This window comes from Falco naumanni, chromosome 4 (genome assembly GCF_017639655.2).
Source record: "Falco naumanni isolate bFalNau1 chromosome 4, bFalNau1.pat, whole genome shotgun sequence".
NCBI lineage: Eukaryota > Metazoa > Chordata > Aves > Falconiformes > Falconidae > Falco > Falco naumanni.
Window position 1 is genome coordinate 74028957 of NC_054057.1, and position 26036 is coordinate 74054992.

Below are 26036 nucleotides of genomic sequence, written 5' to 3' on the forward strand. Positions count from 1 at the left end.
AGATAACCAACATACGTGTGCTCTGGGACTTCCTAATGTGCATACTAGCTGCTGTCCACAGCACAGTCTGAAATGCCATTCACCAATTACCAAACTCACAAAACCACAGCTTGCTCCCACTAGAGTTGTGCCCTGTACCGTACTGCACTCACTGGCGACATGACAGAAGTCTGCATTTGAAGGTTTCAAAGACACCAGAAGAAGCAAGAGACGCAAATGACCTCAAGCAAATGTGTTTTAATAAGATCCCAGTCCTGGAAAAACATATGAATTAATGAAGTCTGCTGTCATTGGTGTTTTTAATTTCACCTAAACCAGTCACAGTCATAAAGCTAAGAACACGCTGACATTTTGCAAGGCTGGAATCTAAATTTATTTTTGGGGGGCAAGTGATGAGTACTTCTTATTTTACTCTTACATATGAGAAGAGTAGCAACTACCCTATTTTATTAATACTGGAGATTAAAACACCCATCACAAAAAAGATCTGCAACCGAGCTACAGGCCAATGGAGAAAAAACCCAACTTTTTCTTTCCCAGATTTGTCTCCTATCTAATGGTGATAAATTTAGAACTATGCAGCAGATTTCACATTTTCTACAAAAACTAATTAGTGTCCATTCGCATGTATGTGCAGGCTGAACAACGCACTGCCTATTTTCAGTGCACTTGTTACCCATAATTTCCTGTAATCGAAAAACTATCTTTAAGTCTCAGTTTCCTTTTGAGCTACTATTTCTCTTTACAGACACAAAGGCAGCTATATCTGGAGAAACAAAATTAGTTATTCATTAGTGCACAGCAATTCCATACAATAATTACAGGAGATAGGGAAGATTTTGAGGCAACTGAATAATATATCCAGTCAAAGGTAGGAAGGTAAAGAAAAGTGGAATTTTGCCAAAGGATTAATACTCCTAGTTTTGAAAGAGTAATATTGCCTTCCTAATGAGCACAAGATATCTGACCTATACCTTGCCCAGAAAACAACACATTTGGTAGCATTCCCTCATGAGACATTCCTCATTCCTAAGCACTAATTTGCTCATAACTTGGCATTAAAGCATTTTTTGGCAGGTCGTCCTCTATACAGTCCAGGAGAATTTGCCTACTGAATTAGGAGACAAGAGAGCAAGATGTCGTGACTCCTCTGCTTCAAACTCTTAGGCAACAAGAAAAGTTTTCCCCCTACCTGGAGTCCCCATCTTGATCTTCTGTGGCGTCACCAGAGCCATTCACAGCATATCGACTCCTTGGTTTATCTGAAGCAAAGAATAAACACAACATTTTCAAGGAACAGTCTCCTTAAAGTGTGCGTTAAGAGAATACTTGACCATGCCATATTTAAAATTATTTATAAAGCAGATATAAAAAAAGTAGTATTAAAAGCAGAAACCCCCTTCCTTTCTAGGTAGGGGTACCAGATCTTTCTTTTTTATATCTATATATTATATAGATATATACATATAAAATAAATAAACGTCTCATATAAAATATGAGAAAGAGGTTTTCATTTTCAGGGGATAAAGAGGAGAAAGTAAAACATTCACAGGAACACCTTTTCTCTCAAGTGCCAGGTAACAGTTTGCAGTCTGAGAGAGAGCGGCAAATAAAATTCTGACCAATGTGTTTCCCTCATTATTGCTCCGGTTTCAGGACAACGATAATGCTCCAGGTGCCCCTCCTGCAGTCACCAGTATCGAAATCCTTCACCATCAAAAAGCAGGAGGGGGTAGCAGGGAATCTGCCAGCCCCAAACAGATTTCACCCATAAAAGGGGTTCAAAGAAGATTCTCTCCTGCTAAAAAGCAACTCACAACCTAAACAGGGGCGTTAAACCTCTAGGGACTTGCAGCAGTCAGCAAGCAGCCCAAGTCAAACAGCCCCATCGCTCTGCCGCGCCCTGAGGCCCAGCAGCGAGACGCTCACGCACCGGCGAGGCCTGGTGGGACAGTGACCCTGCCCGCAGTGCCGTGCCGTGGGCACAGCCATCCTGCCACCGGCCCCCATGCTCCAAGTCTGGCCCCAGACACTGTCCTGCATCAGGAATCTCGGAGAAAGAGGTACAACAAACAGTGGCTCCACAGCAGCCAGCGGGCACCCAAACGGTCCTGCGTTCCAGAAGCCACAACACCTCCTCCGCCCCATTACTCCACACAAGGGACTCAACAACTCTCTTACTTTCTACCAATTATCAGTTAAAGCTCACTAAGTGTCCTCCAAATCCCCTCTCCCAGACGGGTCCCTCTACTTCTGACCCTGCTGCCTCCTCCTCCTCCTTCCCCTACAGCTCTTAAAACCCACTTGCTTCAGCTGACCCAGGAATAGCAACAAGGCACTGGCCTGGTTCACACCTGGCACCCGCACGGTTCGATTAACGTGGGGTGTGAGGGGGGCGAGAGGGGTGCCAGGGCACCCGGGGGGTGTGAGGGGGGTGTGAGGGGTGCCAGGGCACCTGGAGGTGTGAGGGGGGGGTGTGAGGGGTGCCAGGCCCCCACAGAGGGTACGAGGCATGGAGGGGGTGTGAGACCACCACAGGGGGTGTGAGGGAGGGTGTGGGACACCACAGGAATGTGAGGGGGGGTATATGGGACACCACAGGAATGTGAGAGGGGGGTATATGGGACACCACAGGGGTGTGAGGGGGGCTATGTGAGGTACCACAGGGGTGTGAGGGGGGTATGTGGGGTACCACAGGGGTGTGAGGGGGGTATGTGGGGTACCACAGGGGTGTGAGGGGGGCTATGTGAGGTACCACAGGGGTGTGAGGGGGGTATGTGGGGTACCACAGGGGTGTAAAGAGGTGCCAGGCCCCCGGGGGCAGCCGCAGTCCCCGAGCCCCGCGGCGTCGCGCACTTACTGGCCTGTGCGGCGGGGTGCTCGGCGCCGCGCTGGAAGGGGAAGCGGAAGAGCAGCTTGTTGCCGCGGCTGCCCGAGCTCACCAGGATAACGCTGATAGGGCTGGTGCTCTCGCCCATGCCGGCACGGCACGGCCCGGCCCGGCCCGGCCCGCGGGAAGGCGGCACGGCACCCTGGCTTCCGCTTCCGCTTCCGCCGCTGCCCGCTGAGCCCGGCTGCGCTGGGGCGGAGCCGCCGGGGCGTCCCGGAGCCGCCGGGGCCTCCCGGCTGTGGGCAGCGCGGGGCCGGCCCCAGCGCCTGACGGCCCGCTCCGGCCCGGAGCCGCCACCCCCGCAGCCCAGTGTCCTCAGTTCAGCCCAAGCGCAGCACCTCGCACCCCTGCAGTCCTGGGCCCCAGTTCAGCCCAGTGCCCCCAGTTCAGCCCAGCACCTCACACACCTGCAGTCCTGACGCCCAGTTCAGCCCAGTGCCCCCAGTTGAGACCAGCAGCTCGCACCCCTGCAGCCCTGTCCTCTAGTTCAGCCCAAGCCCAGCACCTTGCACCCTAGCAGCTCTGCTCCCCAGTGACCCCCAGTTCAGACCAGCAGCTTGCAGCCCTGCAGCCCTGTCCCCCAGTTCAGCCCAGTGATCCCAGTTCAGCCCAAGCCCAGCACCTCGCACCCTCGCAGCTCTGTCCCCCAGTTCAGCTCAGTGCCCCCACTTCAGATCAGCACCTGACATACCCCCATCCCCATCCCCCAGTACAGCCCAGTGCCCCCAGTCCAGCCCAGCGCCTCACATCCACCCATCCCCAGCACTCCCCCCAGTCAGCCCGGTGCCCCCATTTCAGCCTAGCCCTTCCCATGGGCACCACTCCCCCCTCAACACACTGCCAGTCTGTCCCAGTGCTTCGCACGCCCACAGCCAGCACCTTCCAGCTCAGCCCAGTGCCCCCAGCACCCCCAGTCCAGCCCTGCAGGCACGGCACTGTCCCTGGAGCCCTGGTGCTGGGGCCATTGCGCTGTTGTGACTGTCCCAGGTGCCTGTCCTGGGTGCCCGGGCACTTGCCACCTTTCAGCCAGCGCAGCCATTACAGGGCTCTGCTACCAGCCATGCAGGCGGCAGCGGGGCCATCGGTGCCCGGCCGGGGCCGCGGGAGGCTGGCTGCACAGCTCGGGCCTCCAGGCTCCCTGTGCCGTGGAAAATCTCCTGGGATCTTGTGTCTCATGGCACAGCATGATCCCAGGGCGTTTTACAGCACTGATACAACTTGCCTTGGGGTTCCTGTAAATTTACTCCTTTTAGATTAGGAAGGGTGACGTTAACTTCCCTGGCAGCTGCCTGGGTGCCTTCGCCTAATTTTGTGTTTAACCGAGATCAGAAATTATCAGCAATTATATGAGAGGAGGTCCTGGGGTTTGCATGCAAATTTTTCTGGATTTGATTGAGTTATTTAGGTATTTGAGCACCCTGAGATATCCCGGCTTGGGGTTTTGCCCTGCAGCCCCCTCAGAAGGGTCAGGCAGAGCCAGGTGGGCGGCGGGGAGATGAGCACCCACAGCGGGGGCATAATCTGCAGAGCCACTCTCCGCAAGGCCAGCGATAACCATTGAAGCGAGAGAAGGTGTTGCAGGGGCGAGAGAGTTGTCTAAGGGCGATTAAAGAGCAGCCGCATTATCACGGCAGAGCATTCCTCATGTGCCAGCGCTGGGCAGCTCTGTTAAAATTTCCCAGTGCGTCTGTTTCAAAGCATAATTTTACTTTCTTAATTAATAAATTACAGATCTATTTGTCATTTCCAGCTCTTGGAGGCTGTTAGTTAAAGCAGAGTGTTGCGTGTTCTTTGAGCACTGGTAGGAAATTAAAGAATAAAGTCAGGATTTAGACTCCACTTTTAAGATTTCCAGAACTTCATACGCCCCGTATTTTTCAGTTAGAGCAGACATAAATGCCACCTTATCCAGGCAGTCCCCGCAGAGAATACAGGCCCGTGAGGAATGTTATCCCTGACCATCTCCCTGTGGTGCCATTCCATCGGCCACAGAATTTAGTCAGGGCTGCAGAAAGTTCTAGTCCCACTTTAGATGGAGCAAGCAAGCCTGTTGCTCGCTTCTGCTATTCAAAATGGGAAACTTTGGCAGCCTGGTTTTGGAACAGGATTAAAAACAGACCTGCGTTAAATCACCTTCAATGACATTTCACAGCTTCATGACAAAGATTTGTCATCCCCCCAAGGGTGAACATTCTACTGCAGGTCCATGAATCGTAACTGTGAGAAGCAGCAGCAAGAGAGGAAGGCAGGGGTGGGCTTTCCCCGGGGTCCTGTGCCAGTGGAGCACCAGCACTCACCTGGCCCAGCTACTTGTGTTGCTGAGGCCAGCATCTCCCCGTCTCGCTACACCAGTGCAGCTGGAGCACTGGGATGGAGGAACTTGGCTGAGAGGTGCATGCAAGGACAGGGATGGTCAGCCTCCATGTCATGCTGTGGGACACAGCTGAGGATCACACCTGTCCCACCAGGCATGTACCTGAGGAATTCCTGCAGCCATTCCCAGTGCAGCCCTGATCCTAGGCAGGCGATGAGCTCCTCCTGGCAATCCACTGACGCCTTTTGGCTGCTCTGACTTTTGTGATAGTGCAAGAATAACTCCCAGAAAAAATTCAAATTCCATAAAGATATTGGTGATGACAAACACTCCTGTGTGGGCATCGCTCTGATTGTCATGCTTACACAGACCTTAATCCTACAGTCCTGGAGGATCAATGTCCAGGTTAAACAGTGGGCAGCAAAACAGGAGTCCGGATGGTCTCTGCCTTATCCCTGGGTATATCTGGATCACAGGCGCTTCCCTTATGCGTTGATTCAGTAATGTCTGATTAAAAGCAGTCTCACTGAGGAGAGCCTGGAGCACAGCCACGCAGCAGGCAATCTAAGAGGCAGCACTTTGGGGAGGAGACAAAAACATTAAATACATGTCTATTTAACAACAGCATCTATATCTGCAAAGTAATTTTTCTATGGGAAAACTGCAACTTTTAAAAATGCTCTTAGCAAGGGATGGTGAATACAGCCTCCCTTGGTACCTACATCTGTTTAAGCTGTCTAAACTGAATATCACCTTGTCCTATGCTCTGGCCGAGGGGCTGCTGCCTGTGCCATCAGAGGTGCTTGTCATGGGAGGCGGCACCGCACTGCATCTGTGTGGCCAGAGCAAGTTAGCTCTGTGTTTTCAGTGGCCATGTATGGCATTTAGCAAAGGGAGGATATATAAAGAGCACTCCGGTAATATTCCTTATAATAAAGCGATTGTCCTTACTGGCTCTCAGGTGAGACCCCTGTTGCATCCCCTGTTAAAGTGAGGTATGAAGAGAAGCAAATTATCCAGCCAGCTGTCAGGAGGGCTGAGGACAGAGCTGTGGGACTGAACACAGCCTTAAATTAAATCTCAAATTAGGTGCTGGCCTCCACAAAGGGGGTGATAATACAAGATCACCGAACTCAGCCAGGCTTGCAGACCAAGAAGCATCAAGTGCTTCGTGCCTGCCTGTTGGGAAAGCCCAAGGTTTCTCCTGCTTCGTGTGATGGATGAGACGCAGAGAGGTTTGAATTCAGAGCCCAGTGCAAAGCACAAGGGGTGTGTCAGAGCCCCTCTGCGAGTACCACTTGCCCCAGGACACTGGGGACACCAGAGGATACAGCAGCTTCTGCCTGACCCCATCCCTCCTGGTTCCCCAGCATCGCTGCTTCGTTCCCACCTGGCCCGAAGATGTGACGGCAGAGCCACAGCCCCGGGGCAGTGGGGTCTCTGTAGTGAATGTGTCAGCTGCTCCAGGCTGTAGAGTCTACCCCGGGAGGAGAGACCCGTCCCCATGTGAAGGCACAGAAGAAACCCCCACCCGTAAGCAGGGCATGCATGCGAGCCCAGCTCCCACCCCGAAGCCCCCGTGGGCCCGCAGCCAGGCTCCCCTGCCCAGCAGCATGGCACAGCCGCCCCGTGGTTCCCAAGAGAGGCTCCGAGTTCGGTGCGTGCTCCTGTGTGAGATCTGTGCTTTGGTGAAGATAACCGTAGGCTGGACATACTCCAACACACACATGACCCAACTATCATGAGAACCCTAGAAGGGCTTTCCTCTTAGCAGGACCACCATGCCCAGGGAGCACCCCACTAGCAGTCGGTAGCACTGCTGTGAAACGCAGACACGTCTTGGCAAGGAAACTGGCTTATACGTATCAACCTTCTCCGCACAAGCGTGCAAAGCTATTTGGGCAGAGAACACTATCTGACCTCTCTGTACCAGCCAGCTTTCCATGCACGGCTGCCAGCACGCAGTGGTGATGTGTGCGGCTGCTGCAGTTTATCAGGGTGGCAGAAAGATTTACCTCCCTTCATGTGCTGGCAGGATACTCATCCCTGGATGTTCAGCAGCGACCATCTCCAGTAGGGTATTTCTTTGACACTTTGCCCAGTCATCTGTGATTTACAGACCTGTGCTGGTCTTCCTTTCATTTGTTTGGTCCTTCACCCATTACGTGTGCCCATGCCCTGAAGTTACAAGCCACCTATTGTGGGTGGGTTGTATATATGGGACCAGCATATAAATGTATATATGGGACCAGTCAGCACTGGCTGCAATGCTGGGGGCTGTTTTACAGTGCAAAGGGTAACTAACAGTAAGATCACACAGCTAGAAATCAAAAGCATGTGGTATGAGACATTTAGTGATGAAAAAAAAAAAGTCTGACTGGGCTTTCTCACACACACCTACTTATTTTCTAGGGCCATGCTCAATTTTATAGGCTCTCTCCCCCTGTACCCGCAGGAATCATTACTGCCGGTGCTGTTATAAGCAGTGTCAATTGCAGAGTGGGTCCCTAATTCTTTGCAAGGGGCTGGCAAAGTGAAGTCATGGCAGTGCTGAAGCCAACGGCAGAACCTCCACTCATTCCCACAAAACCAGGGTTTCACTCCCCCTCTGAACTGTACTGCACATCTCCCAGCCTGTCCCTGCCACTACCTAGGCACTATTTCATACGAAATATTGTGCCATGTGGCACCCACATGTACTGGCAGTGTATGATATGGCACAGAAAGGCCCAGAGTCGTGTGTTCGTATCTGTGAAGCAAGGGAGAAAATGCATATTTTTCTCCAAGCTCCTTAGTATGCTTGAAGTCCAAGTGCCTCTCAGCTTAAAGATGTGTCCTAAAGTTTCATGGATGGAATTTTCCAGCATTATCTCTCTGTTCATGTATCAATATGTGTCCAGACAATTTCTTCGGGCCGTGGGGCCATTATGTTTAGAAGCAAAAAGCTGATAACGCCACCAAGCCAGGAGGCCAGAGCACTGACCCTTGCCGAAACAGGCATTGCTTCACCGGGAGATAAGGGTCTCCCACCTCCATGGGTGGGCCCGTGGAGTGACCAATGAGTGTGGACAGGTGCCAGCGTCCACTCTCCCCTTCCTCTTTATAACCAGGGCTGCCAGGGCGATGAGCCCAAACCTGCTTCGAGCCTTCACTGCGAAGAGACTGAGCCCGCACCCTCCTGCACAATGACACTGACCCAGGCTGAGAAGGCTGCCGTGGTCACCATCTGGGCAAAGGTGGCTACCCAAGCCGATGCCATTGGGGCAGAATCGCTGGAGAGGTAAGTCCCCCCCACATGCCTCTGAAGAGGGTGCCTCCTCCGGCTTTGCTATTGGGATGCATCTCGTGTAAAACCTGCATGAGTGAGAGCACGCTGGGACTGGTGGGAGTTGATGGATGACCTCAGTGTTGTTTGGGATGTTCTTTTCTGGAATCATATCTGTGGTACTAAATGCTTCAAAATCTCACAGCAAAACATAATTTTCTAGGCAATTCTATAATTTTATTTCTCATTGCAGCAATCCAGAAGGAATCATAGCCTGCACACCCTGGCAAGGAATTCAGTCATTCATACTCATGTCCTGAAACAGTGTTATGACTGTTAGGAAACAATCTTGGAGTGGTTTATTGTAAAAGTGATGTGCTCTTTCTTGCAATTTCTAAGCAGTAAGAGAACAGCCATCCACTGAATTCACTGGTACTTATGTTTCATCATTCCAGTTGATAAGTAACAAAAGACAACTGGACCCCCTGCACTTTGCAGTATTGTGTTACTTCCTTCCAGAATGCTGAGTACCACTCGCATTGATTCTGGTTCATTCAGCTCATATTAGCTTGAAGGTCCTGCAAACTGGCTTACAGTGGAATATAGAAAAGGTAGTGACAATTTGGGGCTTTTATGTATTTAAAAAACAAAAACAAAACCAAAAAATACATTGTTTGAAATTATTTTTATAATTTCATTCTTCTCTAGCGTGTACAGATTAGCCCGGTCTAATCAGCTCATACTGCAGGAGAGGTTTAAGAGCGGAAAGACCTCCCTGGTGCAAGCTTCAGGCTCCCAAAGCTCTGTTAGAACCACTGAAGGGGTGCACTTCTGCAGCTGGCAGGTTTACATTGCACTTGCTCTGTGCTTTTAGCATCTTGTGCATGCCATTTACACCGCTGAATCTCATTCTCTTGCTCTCCTCCAGGCTTTTCTCCAGCTACCCCCAGACAAAAACCTACTTCCCTCACTTTGATCTCAGCCAAGGCTCAGCTCAGCTTCGTGGCCACGGCTCCAAGGTCATGAATGCCATCGGGGAAGCTGTGAAGCACATTGAGGACATTAGAGGCGCCTTGGCCAAGCTCAGTGAGCTGCATGCTTACATCCTCAGGGTGGACCCAGTGAACTTCAAGGTGAGTGAGCACAGAGAGTTTCAGGGATGAAAACTGCCATCATAGGGTTAGAGACCACAGATTTTTAGCTAATGGCAGCGTGACCTCTGGCAGCATCACACAGCCTTGTCAACTCATGTCGTTGCTTGTTCCCCACCTGATTTTTAACCTGAGAGTGGATGTTTTAATGAAATATCTGGTCTAGCTCAAGCAAAGAACTACTCAGGGGGCTCCTGTGGTGTGTATTAGACGGACTAGAGTCTCTGCTGTCTTTGCTGTAATTTACGAATCCCCCTCACATGTCAGGTTATATCACATGTCTTGAACAAAGTCTTAGTAAATTCTAAACATTTCCACTTTGTTGCATTTCCCTTTGGTGAGGAAAGAAGGGACATCTGGAAGAAGGAGTGGGATCAAGCAGTGCCTTGTGCCCTATACCAAAGGCAACTCTGCTTCTTCACACACAGCATCAGGCAGCAGCGCTACTTGGCTGGGACGTGTAGTTGTCATCCCAGAGCATGCTGGCACCCAGGTCCATTGTAGACATCTAGACTGAACTCTGTTACTGATTATGACGGATTTCATTCTGTCTTCCCTTACAGCTGCTTTCCCACTGTATCCTGTGCTCCGTGGCTGCCCGCTATCCCAGTGACTTCACTCCAGAAGTTCATGCTGCATGGGACAAGTTCCTGTCCAGTGTTTCCTCTGTTCTGACTGAGAAGTACAGATAAACGGCCTCCACCGAGGCTGAGGGGTGCACATCGATGGTGCGCCCCAGCTGCCAGGCTCTGGGGTATTCACCCCTTCCTGTGCAGTCCTCTCAAATGCCCTATGCAGGGGCTTGGTCATCTGCAAAACTCAATAAATTTGAATGGGAGCTGTGGTGTCTGTGCTTTCATCTCTGTGTGTTCCACCTACACCTTGCTGTTCAGGCAAGGGTGTTCCAAAATGTCTACACAATACAGAGAGGAAAACACTAAGCTTTGTAAATTCATGTACTAATGAATTTGCGTCCTAATTCATGGGCTAAGCTGTGTAAATTCAGTGGGAATAACATAATGTTTGGTGGGAATAACAAAACATTGAGCAGAAGCCCAAAACATGCTAGAGCCCTGCGACAGCTGCTGCTCACCAAGGTGTATCCACCAAAGGCTGTTTCCAGGCTGACCAGGAAACAGTCTTTTACCCGGCTAGGATATTGAATGGACCCAGGTTTTTTGTCTGACCTATCCAAAACCCATCACAGCCTGTTGTGAGCAAAACCTGCATTGCCACATGTTGTGATGTGCTCAGAGCCATGCTTAGTGTTGTCCACATGCTCCTCTCCATGGGGTATGGACAAGGTATCTGATGTTCTTCATGAGCACCTTGGGCTATCACACCTGCTTGGTAAAGGGACCATCTCCTCAGCTTGACATCTCTTATTTCTGTATGGGGAACTTTACATGCATTTGAAATCTGGGAATATTAGCGGCCACTGGACATCAGTGTTGATGGCATCTGGGGGTCCACAGATTCCCAGGGTTTCTCTGGAAAGCAGCAACAGGAAAGAGTACAGAACTGCTGGTCGCCCTGTGGGGAGGGATCCTCCGTATGTACCTGTGGTGGGTTAACCCCGGTGGGCAGCTAAGCACTACACAGTTGCTCAGTCACTTGCCCCCCTCAGTGGGATGAGGGAAAGAGAAGAGGAAGAATAAAAGCAAGAAATATTTGGGGTCAAGATCAATCAAACAAAAAGAAATAATTGTTTAATAATTGAGGTATAAGTGGAGGAAGAGGGAAGAAAACAAAACAAAAGAGGTCATGTAAAAGCAATCACTCGATGCCTCCCATAAGTAGACTGATGCCCAGACAGTTCCTGAGCAAAAAAAAATACGAGTAATCCCCCTAAAACTCCCTAAAACCCCTTTTTTCCCCTTTGATTGCTGATCATGGTCTTACATGTTATGAAATACCTCTTTGGTTAGTTGGGGTCATCTGCCTGGACATGCCCCCTTCGAGTGCATCGTGCACCCCAAAATCTATTCCCTGGGGGTGGCAGAGTGAGAAGCAGGGACAGTCTTGATGCTGTGCAAAAACAGAGCATGAATTCTGGGACTGTTTGGTCAAAAATCTAAAACACAGCAGCGCCGTGTGGAGATCTTTGAAGAAAACTATTTATCAGGTTCCGTTCACTGCCCATGCCTGTCTCAGAGGACTTGTGACATGAAGAGGTGAGTGCAAAGTCTTAAGTGTACTCTGAATAACAACCTGGACTGGCACTGCAAACTGTGGCCCTCGTCTCATTTACAAAATTTAGGGACTGTGTTTGGGCAAGGGGGAGAGAGGTGGTGTGGCAGCTCCAAAGCCACCAGATTGCTCTAAACATGTCACCCAGCTTACCACAGCAGTTTTAAAACATTCTACATTTGTGGGTCTCAGGTAGCCTGAACATTAAATTCCACCACTGACCTGGCAGGTCAGCATCTGGTGTGTCCCTAACCCCAAATTTGTACCAATGACTTGAGCTGAGCAATGGATGTGACAGTCACCAGCTGCCCCGTGCCCTGCAGGATGTCCCAGCATTTACGGGGACCGGCAGAGGCACATGCTGGCACAGGAAGAAGGGAAGAAGCCCAGGGCTGGCAAGCACCATGGGACAGACATCAGGAAGAACCTGTGCCCAACAAGGAGGCTCTTCCCCACCCAGGTTTCTCCAGGCTGCTGGAGAGATGGTGTTTCCCATGGCAGATCCCCAGCGCGATCTGGGAGGGCTTGTCCGTGGCTCCTGCTCAGAGACCCAGGGGCTCGTCGGACAGAGTGAGTCTGGATGTGCAGGAGAACGCGAGGGGCTGGGGACACGTGTGGGACCCATCCTGACACCCATGAGGCCAGGGAGGACCTTCGGGATGGCAGACCTCAACAGAAGGCTGGAGGACATGCCAGCCAGCGAGGCCAAGGCTGTGGCACCCATGGGACATGTCCGTGGCTGCCACTGACAGTGGGGCAGCCCGGCTGGGCGCTGCTCCCAGCCCCAAGCCTGGTGTGGGGCTGGGGCAGTGGGGGAGGGGCAGGGCACCGGGCCCCCTCGGGGCCTCCTCAGGGCTGGGGCCACCCAAGACAGTGGGGCCCCCCAGGGCAGCACAGCGGCCGTTCCCTAGGCCCAGCGCTGCATGGCTGCGGCCCCTCCACCCCTCAGCACTGATAAGATAAAGCCGGGGTGGAGGTGCTGGCTGCTATAAGAGGGTGTCCCCAAGGGCAGCGCTGCCACCGAGACCTGCCCACCACCCCCAGCCGCCACCATGCTGACCGCTGAGGACAAGAAGCTGATCCAGCAGGTCTGGGAGAAGGTGGCTGGACACCAGGAGGACTTCGGAGCTGAGGCCCTGGAGAGGTGCGGGCTGGGCCGGGGGAGCCCAGGGGCAAGGGGGGTGAGCGGGTGGGAGCCCCATGGAGGGCCAGGGTCGGGGAGCAGCAGCACTGACCCTCCTACTCCGGCAGGATGTTCATCACCTACCCCCAGACCAAGACCTACTTCCCCCACTTCGACCTGCACCATGGCTCTGACCAGATCCGCGGCCATGGCAAGAAGGTGGTGAACGCCTTGGGCGACGCCATCAAGAGCTTGGACAACCTCAGCCAAGCCCTGTCTGAGCTCAGCAACCTGCACGCCTACAACCTGCGCGTTGACCCCGTCAACTTCAAGGCAGGCAGGGGACAGGGGATGGGGGGCAGGGGATGAGGGATGGGGACTGGGACAGGGGGCTGGGGTGTAGCAGTGGTGCTGAGACCCATTTTGCCTTGCAGCTGCTGTCGCAGTGCTTGCAGGTGGTGCTGGCCGTGCACCTGGGCAAGGACTACACTCCCGAGGTGCACTCCGCCTTCGACAAGTTCCTGTCGGCTGTGGCTGCCACACTGGCCGAGAAGTACAGATGAACTGCCATCTGCGCCGGGCTGCCATCAATAAAGACACTTCTGCCGCAGCACCGTGTCCGTCTGTGCTGGGGCCGGGAGCTGGAGTGGGCTGGGGTGCCATGGTGGTCTCGCCAGAGGGAGGGAGGGAGCTGCCAGTGAGGCTGGCCGCGGCACAGGGCAGCACTGGCTGTGGGCTCCCTGGATGCCCCCAGGGCTCTGCCTGCTTCCACTGCATCCCAGCTTATGCTGCGACCAGTGCCGGTAGCAGGACTGCAGGGAACGGGGCTCAGCACGTCACCTTGCAGTGCCTGCATCCCTCGCAGGAGCCGGGGGGGAAGGTTGCGCCAAGCCAAATGGGGTTCTTGCATCCCCTTGAAGGATTCTTTGGTAGGGGTGGGATGAAGGCTTCCTGGCTCCATATATCATGATGGCTGTTTAGGGCTTTATTGGGGATGCTGTGAGAGCTAAGTGCCTGGATGAGCTCCAAAAGTAATCAAGACAAGTTCATGGAGTGAAAAAAAAAAATCCAGCACAGACCATTGAGCACAAATGCTGTTCTTGCTTGGACTCAAGCCCCTGAGCCACAGCTCCCCAGCTGACTGCCAGGGCAGTGCCCCCACCCCTGCCCTGGGGGTCCGCTCACCCCTTGGCACCTGGGCAGGGTGGGAGCCGGGCAGGCAGGGCTGCAGGCCAGCACAGGGACACAGGCTTCAGGGGCTTGGAGCCTGAATTTTAAAAAATCATTGTCTTTAGATCACAGGTGATGAATTATAGGATAATAAACCGGTTTGCTCTGCACTGTGACACCAGCAGGAGGAGATGAGCATTTGTGAGGGATGGGAGAGGGTGCACCAGGAGCACAGTGCCTGAGTGGCCAAGCACAGGTAGCAGCCGGACGCTGGGCACGCGGAGACCCTGCCCGCACAGAAACACAGCGTGGTGGTCCCTGGGCCACGCTGGCCCCTGCTCCTGCAAATGAACCCACGGCACACACCCACACACCTGTGAACCCACAGCACTTTTCCTCCATTCTCAGACACATCCCAATGTCTTCATGTGCATTTACACCCCTTCGTTCTTGCACCACTGGTTTGAAGGGGTCGTCTGCCTTTGCAGTTTGCACCCCTGAGGCACGCGCGGGCAGCAGACACACCGCCCCAATGCTGTTTCCCTGGGCTCGCTTCCCAGAAGATCAGCTCCCCTGTCCTCCCCTCCTTCCCTGCTCTGAAATGGTGCCAGCTTGAAGTAATCTCCCCCAAACACAAATGATAAGAACCATCAGACATGGAGGAAACACGGGTGTGAACTGTCTCCTGGCTGCCTGCACCAGCTGCCGAACCTACTGGAAGCACTGCAGGCCCCCTCACCTCCCACCCCTCCTCTTGCTTTCCTCACCATCCTCTATTGTCTTGCCCTTCTTGCCTTCCTCACCTTCACCATTTGGGGCACAGGGGGCTTGCCCTGTGCGCCTCCCCTCCCCTGCTGTGAGCTCCTGCTGCTGCAGGCCAGTGCTTGCGTGGTGCCTGGCACTGATCCCGGTGGCTCTGTGGAGTGTCCCCACCTCCCAGGAGTCAGGATCCCCCAGTCCCCCAGCAGCACTGGGGCCATGGCTGCACAGGTGCAGGAGGGCTGGGGCAGGGGAGCTCCGGGGTCTGTATGCAAAGGGATGTGACTGTGGTTCAGGGAGCAGGGGCTGAGAGCACACGCATTGGGGTACCCTGGTTTGGGGTGTACTGAGGGAATGAGAGCAGTAGGTGCAGTGGGGCAGCGTGAATGAGTGACGGTGTGTATAGGGGCCATGTTGGGTGGCAGGGTGTGCATAGGGGCAGCGTGTGCGTGCAGGGACAGTGCACAGGGGCTGTGGCAGATGGCAGCGTGCACAGAGGGGCAGTGTGTGCATGTGCAAGGCTGTGTATGTGTAGGGGCTGTGCTAGGTGACAGTGCGTGTACCGGGGCAGTTCACGTGCATGCGTGGAGGCTGTGTTGGATGGGTCAGTCCGTATGTGCAGGTGCCCACTGTGCCGCCTGTGGGTGTCAGGGGTGCTGGGCAGGCTCAGCCTGTGGGGCACAGACTCCTACCATGCTACTGAAGTTACAACCCCCACACTGCTGTTCCCACCACCCTGCCAGAACACACCCAGGCTGTGCCAGCGCTGCCTGTGCCAGTGCAGACCCTAACCTCAGCCCATGCCTGCTCAGACCCTAAACCTAAGCCTAAGCCTAAGCCTGTGCCAGAGGGGACAGCCCACCCGGCCTGTGCTGATGCGACCCTAACCCTAAGCCTGACCCGACAGCCAGCTGGCACGGGGCAGACCCCCGGCAGGCCAGTGCCGGTGCCCTGGGGCGGAGCGGGGTGCGGTGCTGGCTGGGGTCCAGCGCCGCTGGGGCTGGAGCGGGGCGGGCTGCGGGCGGGCGGTGCCCCAGCAGTGCATATAAGGGCAGCGGCAGCCAGCGGGGACACCCGTGTTGGGGGCTACAAGGCGGAGGTGACACCATGGTGCTGTCTGCTGGTGACAAGACCAACGTGAAGGGCATCTTCGCCAAAATCGGCGGCAGTGCCGAAGAGTATGGTGCCGAGGCCCTGGAGAGGTACGCATCTACTCCCCGCCATCATTCCTTCTCCTGTCTGTCACCGACTCCCTCCTGCCTGCCCCTATCCTCTCCTCATCCCCAACTGTCCCTGTCCTGTGTGACCCTGTCCCTGTCCCACCCACCCCCACCTGCCCCTGACCTCCTCTGTCCCCCAGGATGTTCACCACCTACCCCCAGACCAAGACCTACTTCCCCCACTTCGACCTGCAACGTGGCTCCGGTCAGGTCAAGGCGCACGGCAAGAAGGTAGCGGCTGCACTGGTCGAGGCTGCCAACCACATCGATGACATCGCTGGTGCCCTGTCCAAGCTGAGCGACCTCCACGCCCAAAAGCTCCGCGTGGACCCTGTCAACTTCAAAGTGAGCGTCTGGGAAGGAATGGGTGATTGACCCGGCTCCCCTCCTGCACCCCCCTGGCCACCCCCTGGCCTCACCCCCTCGCTCACCATCTCCTTTTGCCTTTCAGCTGCTGGGCCAATGCTTCCTGGTGGTGGTGGCCATCCACCAGCCTGCTCTCCTGACCCCAGAGGTCCACGCTTCCCTGGACAAGTTCCTGTGTGCCGTGGGCACCGTGCTGACTGCCAAGTACCGTTAATTCGGCACCGTGGCTAGAGCTGGACCCAACCCACTGCCAGCCCTCCAACAGCAAGCAGCCAAATGATCTGAAATAAAATCTGTTGCATTCGTGCTCCAGCCCTGGCGTCCTGCTCTGGTTGCTGCCGGCGGGGAGGGACGGGAGGGATCTGCACTGGGGCTCTGAACTGGGGGTGCCCCCCGCCGGGTGGGTGCGCGGAGGGAACGGGCTCCTGTTTTGCTGTCTCTGAGTGAAGGCAGCGTCTGAGTGGTGGTGCCCGGCAGGCAAACACTGCTCTGCCAGCTGTGAGGCTCCAGGAGCGAGCAGAACATTTCCAGGCACCAGCAGAGGAGAAAGACTCACAGAGAGCAGCCAGAGTCTGGCTCTTGGGAGCTCTCTGCGGCCCCAGCCTGCCCTGACCTTCCCACCAGAGCACCATGCTGGGGTCCCCTTCACCCCTCCAGCCCCCTGCTCCCCTTGCCCCCGTTCCGGCCAAACTGTTGGAGATCATCTCCTCCTGGAAGTGCTTGCAGGAGACCGTGGGGTACAGGGGGTCCCAGCACCTGTGACCCTCTGTGCAGTGGCACAGCGAGGACATCCTGAGGATCTCCAAGTGCAAGAACATCTTTCTGTGTGTCTCCAGCACTCAGGGCTGTGTAGCATCTTAGGACTTCTGTTTCCACCTAATGCTGCATTGCTGGGGTGTTGGTTTTTGGAGGGATCCTGGGGGGCTGGAAGGCAGGGGAAGACCGCAGGCATGGGGGGCTGGAACTGGAGATGGGGCTCAGCCCCAGATTCTGTTTTTTAGGTGCTGAACAGCAGCAGGGTGGAAAGTGTCAGGGCAGGAAAATGAACACAGGCAGGAAAGTGGCACTGGGTGCCACAGTGCTGGTGTCTGCACAGCCCCCCACCCTTATCGTGGCCAGCAGCAGAGCAGCTGGGGGGGGGGGGGGGGGGGAGGAGGGGAGAGGGGGCTGCAGGCGTCTGATAAAGAAAGCTTGGGCTCCCCTCCAGCTGTGGGTGTGGTGGGAGATGGGGCAGCAGATAGTCCCGGGGGCTACAACCTGCCAGGTGCTGAGTAAGGCTGCCCTGTCCCTGCCAGGGCTGGGAGGTGCTCAGGGCTGGAGTGAAGGTTCCAGAAAGCCCCAGGGTGGCTGGCACAGCCATGGCACAGAGCCAAGCCAAGGGTGCCACCAGCCCCTTCACTCTCTGGCACTTGTAAGGATGGACACTTGCCCTAGCCCCATGGCCTCCAGCCACCATCAGCAAATGTACCAGGGGCTGGAGAGGCCCCAGATGACTCCAGGGAGAGAGGGAGGCCTGCCGGCCCGCAGGGTTTCTCCTGCAGAGCATCACAGGCATCGTGGCCCCCTGAGCCCACCACACCTGGGCATGGCGAGGAGGGGAAAAGAAAGCTGGTCAGGGCATCGCTGCCCAGCCTGCGCCAGCCCAGCACAGAGCAGGGTGTCGGTGCAGGTCGCACCCTTGCAGCCAACATCACCCAGACACAGCTGTGGGCACAGCTCTGCTCTGCAGTGAGCCTCTGCTCCCAGGGGAGCCCAGGGGGGCAGGGGTATGGGGGTGGGGTGGGGGGCTGGGGGTCAGGGCACGCAGGCATGCAAGGTGGTGTGGGATGGTGTGTAAAGCGCTGGGAAGAACCAGCATCAAATCCAGCACAGACCTGGGCTCCTCCAGCCTCGGCCGCAAAGGACCTTCACGATCCCGTGTGGGGTGTAGGCACGTGGTGGGGGCAAGATGTAACAGCAGTGCAAGGGATGGGATGTGTATGGAGGGGGAGGGCTGGCAGCTGTCCCCACTGCTTTTGCTTCCAACCGCTCCCATGCCATGCTGTGTTCTCGAGCAGGACATGGTGTGTGACGACGGCCAGTGTCCGACGGCCAGTGTCCGGGCTCTGCAGCGGTTTCCCAGGGCTCTGCCTGGCCAAAGAACCACCGGGATGAGTTTTGTCCCAGCCATTTGTCCCTTCTGCCACAAGATGGGGACCTCAGGCCGTGGTGCTTTATCGGGGCCAGGCAGAGGGCCAAGCCATGATCCTGCCTGGGGCTGAGCTTAAGCCTCTGGGCAGGGAGAAGCAGGCTGCCAGGACAGGCTGCCAGCCAGTCCCAGGTCCCAGCACAGTGGGGACACTGGTGCCAGCTCAGAGGGGTGCGAGACCCCTCCCCAGCCACCCATTTCCAGTGCGGGGTGCCCCAGCAGCCAGGCACCCCATGCCTCCTGGCTCATAGCCCAGTGGCACGTGAGCCCCAGACCCCTTCACTGGGCATCCTTTGGTGGCCGTGGCTTGGTGTGCCCTGGGCACAGCCTGCCCCATGGGCCAGACACACTGGCAGCAGATCTCTCCAGCTTGGCTCTTCCTGAGCTGGCATCCCTGCCTGGCTCCCTGAGACCTGCAGGCAGCACCTCAGCGGTGGTCTTGAGTAGGGCAGGTCCAATATTTACCTCACTGCTGGCCCGGGATGGTTTTCCAGCTTGTATTGCCGCAGCTCGGGTACTGATGAGAGAGGTGGTAGAGGCAATCTCGGCATGGCCACAGCAGTGGCAGCCCAAATTGGCACCAGGTGATGCGGAGGAGGTGGCCTTTGGGGACAAAGCCCCCTGATCCAGGCCATGGCAGCACACAGAGGGCAGAGTCACAGTAGGCAGCTTCAGAAGAGGAAGATGAACATCTTCAGGTAAGACAAAAGCCTGTTGTGATGTCTCCACTATCTGGAGACCTTTCTTGCCTCTCATCAACATTTATTCTTTTCTGTAAAGCATCTGTAGTTCAAAGACACCCACAGAACAAGGTGATATTTTGTTACATGATAGTCACCAAGGCAAGTGGCATGTCAGAGCTCATTTTTATTGAAAGAGGAGCTAAAACGTCATCAGGAAACGAGCTTGGTAGTTACCACTGACCTGATCACAACATTTTTACCAGTCTTTTGCTGGGCTGTGAACAGCATTGTCCAGGTAGCTTGGATACTACTTTTACTGGCATCTGATAAATAGTCATGGCCCTAGGGAGTGTGTCCTGTAAAGGGACACAGAAGCACAGACTTCTGGAGGAGGTCACGGGAGTTTACCAGGGATTTCCCAATCAAAATTTAGTAGAGAAGCAGTGGGAAGATAGAAAATTCATTTATTTTTGGAAGCTGATCTTAGGACACCCGTTGAGAGATCCTCATGCTGGAAAGAGGAGAGAAAGCATTGTGCATTTTACAAACTGTTCCTCTGTCTATACATCCCATCCTGGCATTCAATATGCCAATAGTGTAACTCATGATTGGTGCAACCTATAGGTTTTGTGCTGAAAAACTGCTGCATAAGCACTTTGTTTGCCAGGTATTTGGACAGTTACTTTTTCCTAAGCATCAGATTTTCCATACTGACCTGATATCTCTGATTTGTCTAGATCATTTTGAATTTTAACGCAGTGCTTTGGGGTGCTTGCAGCCCCCCCAGCTCAGGAACATCTGGGAATTTAATAAGTGCATTCTCCATTGCAACACGTAAGTTATTGATGAAAGAACAGTGAATAATAATGTTGAACCAAGGACTAGAATCTGTCACAGAAGGAAAACAGACTCATCTGAAATGATTCATTCTTGGCAATGGCCACAGTTATTACTCATCTCTTTCTTCGATTAAATGTCCCACTGTTTTTTTGTGATTTGAAGTTGACTGGTTTATAGTTCCTTAGTTTCTTTCTTTTACCCTGCTCATGACAAGAGACCCTAGTGTCTTGTTTCTGCAACCCCATCATCCTCCACTGCTTCCCAAAGACACTGCCTGTTTGGAGATGGCTTCAATCAGTTGCTGAGGTAAAGGGATTTTTTTTTTTCAGGCAAGCAGTCTGAAAATACTGGAATGATTGAAACATAATTTTAGCCACACTCATTAGGATCTTCCCACCTTCTCCACTGGCTGTTTTGTCAATGGGAAAAGGAAAAGTGGTTGTAGAAGACAGAAAGCAGAGTCAGCCTTCACTAAAATGCCAATTTTGATGAAGGACTTCAAATATTTTCTCTCCTTCATTTCCTAACCGCAGACTGCTCCCAGCAGAGCAGCCACATCAAGCACAGCTGTACAAGCCCCTCTGGTCAGGACAGGGCTGATAAAAACAAGTATTCACAGAACTGAGAATCTTGTCTGCTCTCTTTTCCCAAGAACTTTCCCAAGAAGTTCAATATTGCAAGCACCACCTTAGAAAAGCTTTTTGCTCATCCCCCTCAAAGCTGACCTGTGAGGAGCCTAGGTCTCATTCTGTGAGTTCCTGCAACTGAAAAGGCATTCAGCATCACAAACCCCCTGTCCCTGGAAATGTTCACAACAGAATCCAGGTCTTGGATTTTATATCTGGGAGGAGAAGCAGCAAATCTGTGGTAACATGACATTGGCCACCGATGCTTTCTCAGTGCTGTACTGCAGCCATTCATCAACTAAACAGCAGAAACTTTCCACACCTACTTTGCCCTGGTTTTCCACCTTCTTTTTGTGGCTGACCATGTCTTTTTTTTATAATTAGATCCAGCCAGATTTTCACTTCAACTGTACTGCCAGCAACCCTTTTTCAATGAGATTACAAGATTTTTCCGCAAGCCTGCTTGACATTGCCTGCTGGGGATTCATCAGATTTTCACTACAGAGATGGAAATTGAATAGAAATGCAGAAGTTTTCTTCCTGAAGGTTCCCCTGTCTTCCTGCCACACACCAACCCCCTGAGAAGACTGAATTTGCTTAGGGATGATGAAACTGAGAACTTACAAAATGCTCTGCTGGTAACATCACAGGTTCCTCCCTCCCAGCATTGCATTCAGCAATGGGAGATGCAATCCGGGGAGAGCACAGGACCCTAACTGGTTTTGGTTGTGCTCCTCCAGCACCCACACCAGCAGTAAAAGCAGTTTCAGGAGGTACATTCCTGCCTGTTGCCTTCAGCAGCTGGCTGTTGACCTGCTGCTCATGAATTTGCTATACCTTTCATAAACCTGCTGATCCTATTTGTTTCCACAACCTCCTGTGGCAGCAAGTTCTAGAAGTTCATTCTCCCCCCAGCCCTGTATAAAGTCCTTTTTATCCATTTTAAACAACCTACCAGACACATCGATGGCCTCTAATTTGTCATGCAGAATCTGACGAGCAGCGGGGCCGCATTCACTTTATGATTTTGTAGAGTTTGCCCTCTCTGCTCCACCTTCTCTGGGGAGAAATCCCAGCCTTCCTGGGAACTCCTCATACTGCAGCTGCCCCATCTCCTTCATCATCTCAACTGCTCTGCTCAGGACTCTACGTCCACTACATCCTTAGCTCAGAGGCCAGCAGTGCACAGATGTGGGTGCACCAAGCTGTTACACAGCAGGCAAAAGATGCCCTCTTTTTTGTTTTGAGAGCCCAAGTCCTTCCTGATGGCATCACCACATTTTGCTAGGGTTTTTTTGCTGCACATCAAGGCTACAATTTTGGTGAACCATCAATGCGGACTGCAGCATCTTTTTCCTGAGTTATAATAGCCAGTTCAAGTTCAACCTCCTCTGATTTAGATCATATTTTCCCTGTCTGTGTCACCTTATTTGCCTACACTGAAACGATCGATCTCCTGTTTTTCCATTTGTGAATAACGCTGAAAGCTGCGTATAGCAAAGCTCCATGGGCTACATCAAACAGCCTTTTGCCAGCCTCCTGCAGTGATGGAGCATCATCTGACATTTCTATCAAAAGCTGAAATGTGCAGCTCTAAGAGCAGATTTTTGGTCCATATTCCTGGGACACCATTCTTCATTACACTCTTCCTTTCCAGATCCCCTGTCAGTGACTTTTGGTAGGCAGGGAGCTGCTGGGTAGGCACAACTCCACGAGGATCTAGCTGGAGATGGTTAAAACAGAGTTTTACAGACAGCACTGCTTTTTTTGCTCCTTGTACCAGGACCAGACAGAGACAGGGGAGCAGACTGTGCCAGCTCTGTGCTCCCCAGAGACCTTTGCACATGGCCAAGAGGATCCCAACTACGGATTTATGGAAAGCAATGCAGCAAAATGTGCATTGCAGCTGCTCAGCCAGAAAGCTTTTATACCTCCTTCAACGGTTGAGCAGCTGAGTGCCTTTATTAATAGTAGAAGTATATTTATCAAAATTCATGGGTCAGCATTGTTAAAGCTCCATAGATTCAATCAGGACAGGTCACCATTATTTATTTTTCCAGATCGTAGCTTCAAAAAGGATATTTTCAGTATATAGCCCAGATTTCTCCCCAGGCCTGTCTGAGACACTGTAGGCAATGCACTCTACAGAACTGGGTCTTCCACGTCTGTCTGGCCTCCTGAGGAGGGGCTGTGCTTCAGGACTCATGGACCAAAGAGCCAGAAGGTGATGCAGTGACCCCAGCCATGACCCAGGCGCCTGCGCTGCACCCAGAGCCAAGTGTGTCTAGCACAGACATGCTCACCAGGGGTTTCTAAACCTTGTAGTTTATGTTGCCACCACAAGAGGAGGCAGTTATCACTGCAGCTGGATCTTCTGCCTGGCTGCAGGTCCTGGTGACCCATGGGTGGTTGCCTGCATCCACCTGCAGCACTGCCTCTGGAAGCTGAGGAAGCTTGCTCCAGCTCCAGCTCCAGCCCCAGCTTCAGCTCCAGCTCTAGCTTCAGCTCCAGCTCTGTAGCAAAAGGCAGACTGCCCCTGGTACAAACTCACCCCTTGCAAGATGGCAAGGCTGCTTAGCCAAAAGGGAAAGGAGCAACCCACGGAGTCACTAAGCTGATGCCATGAGTGTCCTCACATGTTTGGGGCAGCTGTCAGTCTGGAGGTGCCATGTCCTGCAGCATCCATCACCCCAAACAGTCACAGTGAACGCTGGGATGCTTTCCTTGGGGAACAGGAGCAAGTCCAAGGGACCCGAGCTGTGAGAAAACAGGTGGTGTAACACATGGTGGATCTGATTCTGCATTACATCAAGTGAGTTTGTTTTATGTTCAGATCTCTCATATCTTTGATTCTGAATCTCATTTTTTGTCCTTAAAGAGGAAAATAACTACAAGTAGAGACTCTCCTGGTTTCAGCTGGGACAGAGTTAATTTTCTCCTTGGTAGCTGGTGCAGTGCTGTGTTTTGGCTCTGATGTGAGAACAATGTTGATGGACACTGATGGTTTTAGTTGTTGCTGGGTGATGTTTATACTAAGTCAAGAACTTTTCAGTTCCTTGGGCCCTGCCAGTGAGAGGGCTAGAGGGGTAGGGGAAATTGGGAGGTGACACGGCCAGGACAGGTGACCCAAGCTAGCCAAAGAGGAATTCCATACCATATGACGTCATGCTGAGTATATAAACTGGGGGAAGATGAAAGAAGGGGGGGACATTTGGCATTATGGTGTTTGTCTTCCCCAAGTAAGCATGATGTGTGATGGAGCCCTGCTTCCCTGGGGATGGCCAAACACCTGCCTGCCCATGGGAAGTGGGGAATGAATTCCTTGCTTTGCTTTGCTTGTGCATGCAGCTTTTGCTTTACCTATTAAATTGTTCTTATCTCAACTCTGGAGCTTTTACATTCCTTTCCGATCCTTCTCCCTATCCCTCTGGGTGAGGGGGAGTGAGCAAGCGGCTGCGTGGGGCTTGGTTGCTGGCCAGCGTTAAACCACGACAGCAGGAAAATCATTGCTGAGGATTGATTGAGGATGAGCTGATACCTTTAAAGTAGACTTGAAAGCTAAATTAACGTGGAATGAGAATAGAAGGGTTTGTTTGTTCTTCTTTCAAAAGAACGATTTTTGAGCAACAGCAAAATCAGCTGGGAGAACTCAAAGCTAATGTGGAAGAGGCTTGCCATTCTGTAGGGAAAACATTGTAAAATTACTTTATACCCCAAAGAAGCAGGAAAAAAAAGGGGGAAAGAGTGCAATACCTAACTGGAGTATGATTTCCTCATATCAGAAGGATATTAGGAATAATAAGCAGATTATGAAAAATGGAGAGGACTAACCATTAAAGAAGGCTTTGATTGATGCTCACAATATGCGTAAGTGAAGTGAGAACAGATAAATCCATCAAGTTGTGGGTCCAGATCCCAAAGCTCAGTCATAAGCTTTGTTGTAAGTCATGAGCCGTGTTACAGCAGCATCATGTGGCACTGAGGCCAGGTGATTTACACTGGAGAAAATATCGATTAGTGGAAGAATTGTAGGACAGAACTCAAGAAAACAGGCAGACAGTAACAGGAGTGTTGGAAGGCAGTTATTGGCCTGGAGGGAAATTACTGATGGACTCTGACCTTGGATCTGGTCTCGGAATTTTTAATAGCCAAAATATTAAAAGAAAAGATGTGGGTACTGTCACAAAAGATGAGGATCAGGATATTACAGGATACTTGCATGGCTTCAAGGATCAACATAGCAGAAAGGGGATGACATCCTTGTGCCCTGCAAAAAAGATGGGGAGGAAGCTGATGCTGTCGTCAGGCAGGACACGTCCCAGAGGGAGAGCTCTGAACATCCAAGGGCAGTAACACACAGGGACAAATGGAAATGAACAGACAGGGAACAAATCTAAGCTGGGGATTGGAGTAGTAGTCCCTTCGCATCCCACACTTTATGCGCTCAAGCTTTTGGGCTGACTTCAGGGAACTCTTCACATAAATCAGATGAGGACATCACTAGCTATTGATTACATAAGCTGCTCTGACTGGGCTTTCGGTGAAGTCAGAGGCCCTAGAAAATGACTGGCTCTTCCCTAGGGAATCTCCTTCCCATACCTAATAACTTATCACAAGTATATCAGGTCTGTGAGAGCAAGCAGCAAAGCTTTCGAGCTCCTGAAGTAGAAAGTCCACCTTCAGGGAGTTTGTGGTTGACTGCGAACAGGTCTGAAATCCTTGGCCAAGCTGCCCCATAAGCAAGTTTTGGGATTTTTTGCTTGAGCAAGGACTCCGAGGCTGTGTCCATCCTGCGTTACTCTCCCGGAGAGCATAAACACACCAGAAAGTATCCCAAAGAAAAGGCATCTAAGAGGGAAGATCCTCAATTCTTTAGAAGTCAACCAGAAAATACATGTCCTGTGAGTCCTATGAAGGTGGCAGATGGGTGAGAGCGATGGGACTTTCTCGGAAGGACGTAACCCACCCTTGGGACGGCGCCTGCCTGTGGTTCCCGCTGGGAGCTGGGCACGGTGGGTGGTTTGGGAAGGCCCAGGCATGGTAATGTTTGAGATTTCAGCTTCAACTGGTCTTCAATTCCCGGTTTACTTTCCCGTCACGGCACTGAGAAGCAAACCCACCCTGCCGCTGACGCCGCTGGCACCCCTAGCCCCCTTACCCGGGCACCCTCCCACAGCTCCAGGGTGCTCCTGGGGTGCTGACCCCCCACCCCCCCCGCCCCAAGGTCACTCTCCTGGGGCTCTCAGCGACC

The 26036-nt window shown here is 52.9% G+C and overlaps 4 protein-coding genes across 14 annotated transcripts in view; 3 read left to right on the forward strand and 1 right to left on the reverse strand.

The window, feature by feature from the left end:
• Nucleotides 1-3046, reverse strand: part of NPRL3 (NPR3 like, GATOR1 complex subunit) — a 51739-nt gene extending 48693 nt beyond the window's left edge. For 5 of the 11 annotated variants that reach the window (XR_005827812.1, XR_005827811.1, XM_040593639.1 and 2 more), the window contains exons 1-2: nt 2861-3046; nt 1193-1262 (exon numbers count right to left, since the gene is read on the reverse strand). Coding sequence is in view for 3 of the 11 variants with exons in the window: in XM_040593639.1 (XP_040449573.1) it covers nt 1193-1262; nt 2861-2978 (188 nt within the window). In the remaining 8 variants the exon portion in view is untranslated. Of the gene's footprint in view, nt 1-1192; nt 1263-1933; nt 1952-2860 lie in introns of those variants that run through there. The other 6 variants (XM_040593646.1, XM_040593647.1, XM_040593645.1 and 3 more) reach the window with 3 other exon arrangements.
• Nucleotides 3047-8305: 5259 nt separating this feature from the next.
• On the forward strand, nt 8306-12878 carry LOC121086390 (hemoglobin subunit pi). The gene is made up of 3 exons (XM_040590087.1): nt 8306-8484; nt 9398-9602; nt 10184-12878. The coding sequence occupies exons 1-3, from the start codon at nt 8390-8392 to the stop codon at nt 10310-10312; spliced, it is 429 nt and encodes a 142-aa protein (XP_040446021.1). The 5' UTR covers nt 8306-8389; the 3' UTR covers nt 10313-12878.
• On the forward strand, nt 12806-13543 carry LOC121086391 (hemoglobin subunit alpha-2). Its single transcript, XM_040590089.1, has 3 exons — nt 12806-12954; nt 13062-13266; nt 13368-13543. Exons 1-3 carry the CDS (start codon nt 12863-12865, stop codon nt 13494-13496), a joined length of 426 nt encoding a protein of 141 aa, XP_040446023.1. The 5' UTR covers nt 12806-12862; the 3' UTR covers nt 13497-13543.
• A 2375-nt stretch (nt 13544-15918) lies between these two features.
• LOC121086389 (hemoglobin subunit alpha-A) lies at nt 15919-16760 on the forward strand. Its single transcript, XM_040590086.1, has 3 exons — nt 15919-16064; nt 16223-16427; nt 16534-16760. Exons 1-3 carry the CDS (start codon nt 15970-15972, stop codon nt 16660-16662), a joined length of 429 nt encoding a protein of 142 aa, XP_040446020.1. The 5' UTR covers nt 15919-15969; the 3' UTR covers nt 16663-16760.
• The last annotated feature ends 9276 nt before the right edge of the window (nt 16761-26036 follow it).